Below are 13,320 nucleotides of genomic sequence, written 5' to 3'. Positions count from 1 at the left end.
ACTGTAGGATAAATATTTCTGAAATAATTAAATCATCAGTATCTCTATAAGTTAAATAAATTCATTCTAGCTTTGAAAAATTACTCATAAATTTATTTTCATAATTGTAAAGATATAAATTAACAACACTGCTTGAACAGTTAGCTTCCATTGGCAAACATACCGAAAGTTTATAAGTGTGTTTAGTTTAAGTCTCATAATGTTATATAGTTTTATATATATGTATTTTATTTTTTATTATATTGACCTTCCAGTCATTTCTAGTTAACATTACATAACCTGCATTGATGTGATGCACATGCACTCATGTTACTCAATGCAATAATATAAAACTGACCTTTAGTCTTTCCTGTCTTGGCTATGATTTAGTTGACTAGTATTTTGTAATATAGTGTCAAATTTCGATTATTATACATTATATATGTATTTAGATTATTACTATTTAGAGATAAATTATTAAACTTTTTTTTCTTAAAATATAGAAGAATAAATGAAGTAAAGCAAACAGTTATCTCTTTCTGCTATGACCTTTGAACTTGGTTGCTACTGGACATAGGTTGCTAAGCCTTTTAAATTTTGCACATTGAATAGTCAAAAAATCATGAGTAACAATAATGATAACATAGAATTCCACTATAAATTATTAAGTTTAGTAACTGTGCTGTGTTTAGGTTTAAAAAAAATATGAAACTTCAAGCAGACTAAAGATACAACCCACCTTCTTAAAATTTTGGTTTGAAAGAATGCGATAGCCTTTTCACAGATTAAAATGGCTGATAAAACCACTAGTGAGACATTATAAGTTGTTGATTAGTTATTCACATGTCATATATTGTAATAAGAGTATATAAGAGACCACTTCTAAAAATGGAAAGAGGTGAATGAGATCACCACGTTTAACTCAGTACATGAACCATATCTCAGCAGAATAAAAAGATTGAGGTTCTTATTTTATGTTCTAGCTTGTTGATGTTGGTAATTTGAGTTCCTGATTTGTACAAATCCATAAACTTAGTATTTTGACATCACAAACATCTACTTTTAAAAAGTACTTCATTCAACATGTACTATATGACTTACTACAAGGGCTGTTCAAAAAATATGCGGACTGTTTGAATTCTGCAGCTCCAGTTGGTTCCAGGGGAATCTGCTTGGTGTCACTAAGTTTGCACAGATCAGCTGATTACGACACCATTTCCCGATTGCAGATATCTTCATTTGTGTATTAGCTACGTGGTTTTAAGTGAAGTGCGATTTTTTCGTTTGGCGGATTTCAGAATGAATGACCTGAAGGAGCAACGACTTGCTGTGAAATTTTGTGTTAAACTTGGAAAATCTGCGACTGAAACTTTTGCTATGCTTAACACGGCTTACGGTGATGTTGCTATGAAGCGTACGGCATGTTTCAAGTGGCATGAACGTTTTTAGGATGGTTGACAGTCCATTGAAGATGATGAGCATCCTGGACATCTTTCCACGTCAACTGATGACCCACCGCCGACAAAATCAACACCCTGGTGCGGGCAAATCAACGTCTGACTGTCAGGAGCTTGCTGAAGAGTGTGGGATATCAGTTGGATCTTGTTACGAGATTTTGACCGAAAAATTGAAGATGCACCTCGTTGCTGCGAAATACAGCCCTCAGAACTCGTGAGTTTTTGGCCAAACACTCGATCACTGTTCTTCCCCACCCCCTACTCACCTGACCTTGCTCCTTGCGATTTTTTCTTGTTCCCCAAACTCAAAAGACCCTTGAATGGAAGAAGATTTGAGACGATTCCTGAGATTAAGGCAAATGCGACGAAGGAGCTGGAGGACAGTACAAAAGAAGCTTACCAGGACTGTTTCAACAAGTGGAAAAACCATTGGGATAAGTGTGTGCGTTGGGGAGGAGAATACTTTGAAGAGGTCCCAGACCTGTAACTTCTAAATAAAGTACATTTTGTTTTATGACGTCAGTCCGCGTATTTTTTGAACAGACCTCGTAAAATCTATATTTAGGTGTGTTCTTTTAGTATTTACTTTTAAATTAAGAAATTAACTCAAATATAATATTAAAGTTTGAATTATAATTGCAATTTGATTCCAAATGTATTGGCATAAATTCAATAGTAGATCAATAACATTTTCAATACATGTCATGAAATGTGATGACATGGTTTTTGACTTGTGACCCCCTGTGCCTTCTCTGATACAGAAGTGTCTTCAAACTCAGTCATGTGGTATGTTAATTCCTATTTTTCTGTTAAATTCAAAACTTACTTTATATTAAACAACTTTTAGAGACGTAAGCCACATCTTTTTTACTGCTGGCAGCCACGGAACCTAACCATAACTATTTATTTCTACCAGACTTAAGCCAGATCTTTTTTACTGCTGGTAGCCACAGTGGAACTGACCATAACTATTTAGTTCTACTGGAACTTGAACTGCCTCTGTTGATTCCACAGCTTCAGTTATGGGGTTATAGCTAAATGTTTTGTTGTTCAAACTTCACTGTGGTTTTTTCCTTCCATGCTTTTTAAATTGCATTTCCTTTCATATGATAGACTCACTTTTGTCTTCCCAAAAATGAAAAAAACTTTTGGCACAAATGTTTTTTAAAGATCTGGAAACTTACTACTTGGTAAATAACCAATGTCAAGAAAAAACAACCAATTGATTACCATGTCATTTGTTTGTAGAATATCCAGTAACCCTCATTGATCTTGGGTAAATCAAATAAATTAATAACTTAAAGTTTATCATGATTGCATTTAGAAACAATTCAGTGACCAACCACTTTATTTTATTTATGTACAGTGTGTGAATATGATAAACATAAAAATAATTTTCAATAAATAAGGATTTGAGTCATGAGAATATTTTGCAATCCTTTACCATATTCTCTAAACTTAACTAATCTTACCTGATTTGATGAATATAATAAAAATCATCATGTTTACAATTATTGCAACTTAAAAACACAGTAAGTAAATAATTAAAAACAATTTTATTTACTTGTTTGTTTTAAGACAGTTTAGTCGTAATTTTATTTTTTGTTTTATAGGCAATTAACATTGTAATTATATTTGAGTAGATTTATATAATTAGCTTACATTCACTCAGCTTTACTTCAGCTTTATTACCTTGGTTTTGAAGATAAATATATTTTGTAATTTTTTATTGCTATTAAACCCCTAATCCCCCATTGGTACAGCAGTGTGTCTGTGGACTTACAATATTAGAAACTAGGTTTCAATACCCATGGTGGTCAGAGCACAGACAGGCCTTTGTGTAGTTTTTTGCTTAACAGTAAACAAGCAATTAGTCCCTTAGTGGTTCAGCATAAGCCAAAATTTCTTAGTTCCTTTGTCAAAAGCTTCTTTAGTGTATGAAGTGAAACAGTATTAACCACAATTAATTTTTTTTATGCTTTTTAAAAATAAATTTATTAAAATTTACTGCTTGTTACAATAAGCAGCAGATTAAGGAAATGTTTTGTAGAGGATGAAGAGAACATGAACACTATAGAAAAAAGAACTTGATACTTGCAAAATGGAAAATAGCAATAATCTTTATTTGAATACAAAGACCAAAATGCACTAGGATCTCGTTGTCATGTCATCTTGTATACATATGTACAAACTTGATATGTTCTGAAACTTGGATGGTAAGAGAACAGCTGAAAATATTCTGTCGCTTCTTGATGAAAGACATTTCAGTCTGACCAAATCCCTAGTACAGTACCGTGTTTCTCTGATAATAAGACCTACCCATAAAATAAGACCTAGTGTGATTTTTGGGGATAGTTTTAATATAAGCCCTACCCTTAAAATAAGCCCTAGTTAAGAGTGGCAGGAAGAGGAAAGAAATAAAAAAAAATTAATTTATTAATTAGTTTAATAGTTAGTTAATTAGTTTGTTTAAGTATTAATCAGTTAGTTTAATAGTTTAATGCTCATGCTCAACATGAGAGAGTAGGTGCTTAAATTCTACAAGAAATTGAGTTAAGTGAAAACTCAGCAGGAATTTTAAAAACAGATGATTTGCAAGACATTCCAGAAGATGATGATATGATTGTTTTTGAATAAATTCCTGTTAATGAGTTTCTGAATGTTTTTCGTAATTTCTATTTATTTAGAGGTCTTATAATTTTTACTTTGTAACTTCATTTTTTTAATATATCAAAATAAGACATCCCCCGAAAATAAGCCCTAGTGTCATATTTTGGAGTGAAAATTAATATAAGCCCTGTCTTATTTTCGGACAAACACGGTATTATACAATCATAGGTTATGTGTTATCATTAACTTCTGATCAAAGCAAGCTCTACCTACAAAGATGTAACTTAGTGATGTTGAGAAAACCCACTTGTAGAGAAAAATATATATGTAAAAACGGCTCGTTTGGGTTGAGAAAATTGTTTATGTAAAGGAGCAAACAACATTTCAACCTTCTTGGTCATCGTCAGGTTCAGGTTGTTTGCTCCTCCATGTAAACAATTTTCTCAACCCAAACGAGCTGTTTTTACATGTAAAGATGTAACTTAGGGATAGTTATAATTAAGTTGATACACAAGTTTTGCTTATAAAGACTAGAAATTAGTAATTCAATGGTTAAGTATACCTAACTACAGGAGTTTAATGATTGAGGACAAACCCAGTTTATACTAAGCTAATAATGCACAACAATCCTTGTAATAAAATGTATATTAAACAATTTAACAACTATAGTTAATTGAACTAAATCAAAGGAACAAATGTAATAGTTACTTTAGCAATAATACTTTCAGAAAAATAAATAAATGTATATTTGTGTGTTTTATACTACCAGGTTCTAGAGGTGATCATGATGAGGAGAAGTTGATCTCTTATTTGGAGTCTTCAATGGAGAAAGGCATAATATGTGATGGCACAGTTGTCAGTGAAACTTCTCATATTAAAGTATGTTTATTTTATTATATGTTCATTGTTAGAGAAAAACATCAATCAGATAAATAAATATTGTTGATAAACAAGAAATTGGTTGCAAATAAAGTTTCTTTAAAGGTGTTTAAATGATCTGTTTATCATAAGTTTTAAGACTTTTGCTGTTATGACTTGTCATATACTTCTGTATACGTTTATATTTTCAACTATTAAGTAATTATTTCTTTTAATTTAATTAAAAAGTTGTGTAAATTCACATGCTCTTACTCATGTGATACTAAAAAATGCTTTAAATCACATTAAATGCATAGGCAAAATTATTCAATATTTTCAATAAATCTGGATTTGTATGAAATCTTGAGTGCTGCATGAAGTACCTTATTCTGTTTTTGAATGAACATAATGAGATTCTTGTACTGGTTGGTTTCAAATTTACTTTTCATTACTTTATATAAAATATTTTGTTTTTCAGTTATTTGTGGATACAGTAATTTAAAGTGGTTCTGTTGTGGCTACTAACAAAGAAAAATTTACATATTTCCAAGTGTTTAACAAAAACATTTTTGTTTGTGGCCAATTTATAGGTACTGGATGCTCTGTCAAATATTTCATCTTCTATTTCATTGTCTCCTCAGTGATGTCGAGAAAACCCACTTGTAGAGAAATATATATGCAAAAACGGCTCGTTTGGGTTGAGAAAATATTTTACATAGAAGAGCGAACAACGTTTAGAACTTCTTCGGTCATCATCAGGTTCACAAAAAAAACCAAAAAACCTGACGATGACCGAAAAAGGTCGAAACGTTGTTCGCTCTTCTATGTAAAATATTTTCTCAACCCAAACGAGCCGTTTTTCCATATATATGTTTCCTGTTCCTAATACATTTCCTCCTCCATTGGATTTTATTTCTTGCCAATTCTTGCTAGCTTTGTCTTCCTCATTTTGCAGTCATTACTTATTGAAGCCTGAGTGCTGTTCTTTAAGCCCTTACCCATTCTCTCTTCAAACTTTAAGCATTTTGCTCTTTCTACTGTCTTTTGCTTAATCCTATTTCTTACTTTTTTGTTTTCATCCATAAGGATATGACATATTTGCCATTGCTACTTCCCTTATGTTTTTCTCCCACTTCTTATTCTTGTTCTGATATGGATTGTATTCTCTGTCCCATTGATAGGTTTATTGTTATTGTACTTGCACTGCTCCTTTTTATGGTTTACAGTGTCACCTATTTATTCTTTGGAATTTCTTAGCCCACGAGATATTTCTGCTATTACCTTGAAGAGATGGCTACAGCAACTTATCCATCTAGCCTATATTTCATTGGATGTAGATTCACAATGACTCTTTTAAGTTTTTTTTCATCAGGTCATACACTTTACTCTCTCTCTTTGACTGTACACTTTTCATTATCTGTTTGAGGAGTTTGTGCAGGCTTGTGTGTAGATTACGTCACATAATTTCATCAAACATTATCTTCATCATCTACCTGTCTCTTCTTTGAAATATCAACTTCTTTCTGTTGCCATTCTAATATCCCTTACTGGCTCTGAATGGGCAATTTATTTTCTTGTATATTTTACCTTTACAATTTCTATATATAAGGATCACACTAAGTCGGTGAGTGGTGCCTGCCACCATACACTTCACTTTAAATTTGTACCATGTGATCTTTAAGATCTGTAATGCTTATTGACAAGATTGGATGCGCCACAAGACCACTTGATGGTTTCTTGCTATATATTGCTTCACAAATAAGGTTCTTTTCAGACCATACCAACTTGTGAGCTATCATAATTAAAGCCATGTCAGGACTGCTGCTCATCCCTCTAGTCCTAGGTGATAAAATTGGAACCAGCCTGCTTTTCAAAATAGGGATTTTGTACTCACCTACTGAAGACTATTAAGATGTAACATTCCTCTGAACTCCCACTGCATCCCCTCCACTCTTCTTATGAAATATGAGAGTCCTTGCCTCTTTCATGTTCCTAGCTATAGGGATGGTGGACCATGGAAGCTTCCTGAGTGTGATCACTTCCACTCAGTAGGGAGTAGGACAGAAGAGTTCTCTTGGTGTAGATGGTGTGTCATGGACTAAACATAAAATTTCTAATAACATTTCGTTTTTAGACTATGAATCTGTCAGGTATAGTTCACCCCTTTGACTGGCTTTTTCCCATCATACTGTCACATAGATATCTGTTCCTGGATGGTGTGGTGTTGGATTAGTGCAAGACTAGCCAACATAAGTTCTCAAATATGTGATTGGTTGGAACCATCCTCGTGTTGTAGACTAGATAAAATATTCTCAATTCCACTTGATTTTGGACTGGTGTTGACATACCATAATAACTTTACACCATCAAGCACATCCATTTCCCTTATTGGTTTGCTTCCTTTCCACATGGCTTGGCTACAGACGAGGTGTGGTATCATACTGTATTGGTTCTCTTTGAGCAGCTTCTGAAGGGGCCCATCTAGGTTTCTTTTACCTCAGTCTCTCTGCCATTTCAGTGTGAAAGTACAGCTATTGTATGAGAGGAGGTGAGTTTTAAGTGTGTAATTTCTTGAACACTACTTCATATTTCATACTATTATGGTTTATTGAGGTGCAAATGAATTAACTTTAGAGCTATATTGTATAGATTTGCTATATAACAGGAGATTCACTCAAAATATTGATTGCAAAGTAATACTAAATACTTTACTGAATAAGTCACTGTAAAAGGAAATAACAAGACTGGTAATGAATTATTACTCAAAATGCACTATCCTTTTTTTAAGATACTACACACAGACACAGTGTATATGTATTTGCTTGATAACACACAATAAACTATTCAATAATTAGATGCATTTAATGATTAACTCTTTTCTTAACCTGACTAAATCAACTCAAATGATATTTTAGACAATACTGACCAAATGTGATGTTCCTTAGCATACAGGAAAACTTGTTTTTTCCAGGAACAGCCAGGGCTAACTCTTGAATGATCATTCTCATTGCAATGTGGGAAGGGCCTAAACCTGTAAGCATCATCTAAGCAACCACTTAAAGATATTCTTACACAAAGTGTAGTTTTGAGCAGTATCCTTCCCAGGCAAAATGTTATTGTGCTTTTAAAGAACAAGATAAGTAACTTACAATGAAATCAACTTAATGGCTTTCTTGACCAAGTGTTAGAGTTGAAACCAACATATATATATATAGAGAGAGAGAGAGAACAAAAAATAAATTCAGAATAAATATTGTAATATTACAAAAGATTGGATCAAAGTATTTGATAGTCATGTACCACACTGTGCATATTTGTGTAGGGTGTGAATTGTATGATGAATTGGTACCTACATCACTTTTGTGACCTAACACACAGATTTTGCAAATGGCCATATAGTTTTGTTTCAATACCTTCATTATGTTTGCTTGACAGAAAGAATGTGTACTTTCTTTCAGCTGATGTAACAAATGTCTCAGATTTGTTTTGTACAAGGTTATCTTAACTTGTAACTTTGGTTGTTTAGAAAACTCTTATAACAACCAGTTTTTTTTAAGTGTTTTCATAATTTTACAGTAGATAATTCTTCTATAAAATACCTGTTTGTTCCAAAACTACTAATCATAGTATTGATGATGTAGAAATAATTTTCTTCAAGTAGACAAAAGATTTCTGGTATATGGTAACCAAAATCTAATTCCTCACGTATGACAATAGATGAACAGTTTATTTTTATTTTTTCTTTTGGTAATTCTCTGAGGGTGGTATTACTTGACAGTTGCATTTTTCCTCAAAGCATGACCTAAAGAATCAGTTATTCCACTGAGTCTATTGATCACACTCATGAACCTTGTTGCAAAGTTGACTTCCCTTTTAAATACTCTTGAAAATTGTTACACTATCAGTAAAAACATTTGGTCAAATTAATACAATTTTTAATGAATTTTTAATTATTTTTACTTAATTTCTAAAATATGCAATTTAAAAATACAGCTTTTAAATTTCCAGTAGTGCATGTATGTAAATATTGTGTGAGGTTGACTGTTCATAATAAGTCTTTTATTTATTAACAATTTTTTTCAGAACATTTGGTCCCTGAGAGAAAGGATTACTGAGGGTCTTCTGCATGATGGTCATTGTTACAAATATGACATATCTCTTCCATTGAATGAATATTACAAAATAGTTGAAGTAATGAGAGAAAAACTGCAAAATAAGATTCTTCGCTGTGTTGCATATGGGCATTTAGGAGATGGTAACCTACACTTGAATATAACCTCCAAAAATTATGATCCAGACATTTTACATGAAATTGAACCATTTTTGTATGAATGGACAGCAGAGCATAAAGGAAGCATCAGTGCAGAACATGGATTGGGTTTGAAGAAACGTGACTTCATAAACTATTGCAAATCTCCATCTGCAGTAGCTGTCATGAAGCAGCTGAAACAGCTATTTGATCCAAATGGAATTTTGAATCCCTATAAAATGTTACCAGCTACAGCATAATCTGCAATGGCATACAGTACATTGTCAAGTTAAAGTACATATGGCATTATAAATCAAGACCTGAATTTTTTTCACCAGTATTATGCTTATGTGTTTTGCTTTTGCTGATGTGTCTAGATGTAAATTTGTGCCATCACCCATTTTGACATAAGAGGTGTAGCATGTTTGTTTAGAAATGTCACAAAAAACTTGAAACTCAAACAAGTTGGTTATCACAATACATGGAATAACAAAGTTTTTTACTAATGATTCCACAAATTTATTGTTATTTTTTTAAACATCATATCATTTTAGCTCCTAACTTTCAGCATAACCTTTCATACCATTATTTATATTAAACATGTTTTTCTGAAAACATTTTTCGTTTTAAAACCCTCTACTCAATGTATTTATATTTTGCTTTCATGCCACTTCAAGACAAAAGACTACAAAATACAAATCACGTGTTAGCCGATTAAGTTGGTTTTAACTAATAATACAGAAAAATTATAATTTAAATTAGATTCAACTACTTGAAAAACTCGAACTCAAGAGAGCAATGTCATAAGCATGTACACTTGTAGGAAAATTAAAAACAAATGAATCATGTTATTAACATAAAAGATTAAAGAAAGCAGAAGTATATTTTCTTTATCATTTGGAAGGTGGAAAAGGATGGATGATACTAAAGTTGCAGGAGTAACCTTGAGGAGATTGTTGGATTGTACCAAACTTCTCCATGTATAATAGTAGTAAAAGTATTAATGTTAAAATAATCTTAGTTATTACATTAAGTACTTAATATTAAAAATAAAATATTTAGATAATTACAACTTAAACAATATAAAAGGGTGATAAGTGTACTATTACAGGACTCGTAATTGCAGAGTTTGTTCTATGGCAGATGCTAAACTCCACTAATGTGTAAATAAAATAAAAAAAACCATACTGATGTTTAGCCATGCATTTATTATAGAGTACTTTTGTTTAAAAATGCATTTATGCTTTATTTTTTCTCAATCTAAGTAAAATATACTTATGACAATGAACTTGTCTTCAAGGTTGTTCTAAAACTGTTTCTAATTACATTAGAAAAGTCAAAATCAGTCCTTAAGTCATCTTGTCACGTATGAAAGATTTCAGGGGGGGGAAATGCTTAATATCTTTTGAAATATAAAGAATGCAAATTATTTTCAAGTACTTAGGAAAACTTGAATGCATTTATTGAGTACGTGATTTTAGGTTAAGTACCTAAGTATTGTCGTAGTATACATTGATAACAATGCATTTAATAGATTTTGGAAGAAAACCTTCATAATGTGGAATAAGTTGATAGTCCCAGCCTTTAATTTTGAATTGATAGACTGACAGAGGTAAAATAGTGGGTCAACACTATCAGTTCTTGGATTACTCTTGCCTTACAGTACATTTCACGGACCCAAGGTGTAGAATGCAGTTTGGCGACATTACACGATGAATTTTCAGATTCACAACCCGTCAACCAGGTAAATAGGAAACACATGTTCTTAGTTGAGTCCCACAAAGGAAGACCACACACATCAAATCTGTTTTGATCACTTTTTGATCGGTTCATATGTTATCAACATCTGGTAACTTGTTTGTACCATAAATACTTTAGAATAGAAGATAAGTACAAAATTATGTGAAACTTGACAGGTAAGTGTAGTCAAGTAAGAAACATTGGCTTGTAAAAGTGAATGCTAAGTGTGGTGATATTGTATAAGATGTATGTGACACTTCAGCAGACTTACAATGTCACTATTAAAATATGCAATGTCAGTAAGAAGCTTGTGGGTTCAAATTCTGCAAAAGCTTTTTGTTGTGAGATTTATTCAAATGCGACATGCGAGTCTGTCTGTACACAAATTTTAACTACTCGCTGTTAATGTTGCACTGATCAGCTGTAATGTGTCCTTGGACATACCTCAACACTCCCAGAAAGAGTTAAAACACAACTGATTTTTTTCCTGGATTAAACTATGTTTTCAGAGGCCTCCTTTTTCAGCATGCTGTTAACTATTTGAACTCTGATGTAACAAAAAGAGATGACCACACTGTACTTTTCTGTTTTATTTTCAAAAAAACCTCTTAATATACTATTTGAAAAGCTTGTTAGACTTTTTGGGTAAACCTCTTTTGCAACTAACCCATGTTCTGATAAATGCTCCCTACAACTTCTGTACATTATGTGCATGTTAATATTTCATTTAGAGTTTATATTTTTCATTTGTCCAATATTATATATCAACAAACACTGAATTCATCATGAGCCTTCTTAACCTGGATTTTCAAAAATATTATGGTAACATGTTTTACATCTAAACAAATAATATCGAATTTTATTATTGATTTTGGTCAACTGCATTCAATATTCAGTATTTTTTGAACATTTGAATCCTGACTAAAGATTGAAGGTTTGATAATCATGTGTTTAGTTTTAAACAAGTGAAAAACATTTAAGAAAGTTGCTAAAACATAGATGAGTCTTATGTTTATTCAAACATACTTGAAAAGTATTACATGGTTAATTGTTTCTTCTGAATTTTAAGCAAAACTAAAGGAGGGCTAGCGATCCATAATTTAGCAGTGATCAACTAGAATAGTGTTCCAAACTTTCTCATCCACGAAACAGTTTTGAGCTCTAAAACTATTTATGGAACATGTAAAAACATTCTTACATTATAAAGTTAAATCATAAGAATTATTATCTTTGTACAACAAGTATCTACATACAAAAGTAAATTTTCTATTTTTATATTTGTACATTAATTGTAATTAAACCATACTTATAGTTGGCCTGCTCTTTTACTCTGACTACACAAAATGTTCTTGCAGAACTCCTTGATACATCTATAAAACCTCAGGGTTCTGCAGAACACAGTTTGGGAAATTCATACACATCAACACAGTTTATCTCACTATAGAAGATATATAAAGCTTTAAAGATCAAATGACGTGAAAACTTTATCACCAGAAGAGGTGGTATGTACAATCACAGCTTTCTGTTTCAAATGATGTTATAGCCTTAAAAAGGACCCAAAATTTCGGTCATGTAAATAAAATCACTATTTCATAAAAAGAACACACCTCGTCTTTATTATTCTCTGGAAGAATCTCTTTTTGAAATACATTATTTTCATTTGGTATAATTTAATCCCGGTGTAATAATAGTTGGGAATGTCTAAATATTCATGTAAGTGACTGTATAAATAAAATACATTTCTATAGTCAGATTGATTTACATTAACCAATTTATGTTGAGATATTATTCTTCTGAAGTCATAATAGCTTTAGAAATAGATCACGTGATGAAACAAAATAAATCTCGCCAAAATTTCTCTTATTCATCATAATGATATAGAATACAATTACTCTGTCTATAACAGATTTGCTTGTTTCAGTTTAATGTAATTAGAAATGCATGTAACTTATCTTGTTAAAGGTGTATTGCGAAAGTCCCGATTGTTCTTTAAATTCTCGATCACAAGAATCAACAATATACAATGTGTGTATGTAAAAATAAAATACATTTTATTTTAGCTGAAATTTTTACAAATTCTCCTCCCAAGCTTGTGAAAGATAAAGCAATACGGGGAGACAGTTTTTAATATGGTATGTTACAGTCGGTATACTATATGCCTTGAAAGTTATGGTTGTGGTAAATGCTTCTTTATCGGAAAACTACAGATATTTCACCAGGAATATTTATCAATTTCGGAAATTACAAACCGTTTAATTTCAGTGAATTAACTTCGGACGTTAGTATTTTTCGAGAGCATTAGATATCTTTATTAGGGAAAAGTTAGCTTGTAAACTGCGTGAGACCAGCCAAGAAGGCCCGTCATGGCCAGGTAATTAAAGCACTAAACTTGTAATCCGAGGGTCGCGGGTTCGAATCCCTGTCACA

At 32.0% G+C, this 13,320-nt stretch overlaps 1 protein-coding gene across 4 annotated transcripts in view; it reads left to right on the top strand.

Moving 5' to 3' along the window:
- LOC143235360 (D-2-hydroxyglutarate dehydrogenase, mitochondrial-like) overlaps positions 1 to 10,340 on the top strand; it is a 73,794-nt gene extending 63,454 nt beyond the window's left edge. For all 4 annotated transcript variants that reach the window (XM_076473446.1, XM_076473449.1, XM_076473447.1 and 1 more), the window contains exons 7-8: positions 4,816 to 4,925; positions 8,988 to 10,340. In XM_076473446.1, the coding sequence (XP_076329561.1) occupies positions 4,816 to 4,925; positions 8,988 to 9,413 (536 nt within the window). In that variant the 3' untranslated portion in view covers positions 9,414 to 10,340. The remainder of the gene's footprint in view (positions 1 to 4,815; positions 4,926 to 8,987) is intronic.
- Positions 10,341 to 13,320: the final 2,980 nt, after the last annotated feature.

Source organism: Tachypleus tridentatus, chromosome 12 (assembly GCF_004210375.1).
Source record: "Tachypleus tridentatus isolate NWPU-2018 chromosome 12, ASM421037v1, whole genome shotgun sequence".
NCBI lineage: Eukaryota > Metazoa > Arthropoda > Merostomata > Xiphosura > Limulidae > Tachypleus > Tachypleus tridentatus.
This window is presented reverse-complemented; position numbering and strand designations above follow the sequence as displayed.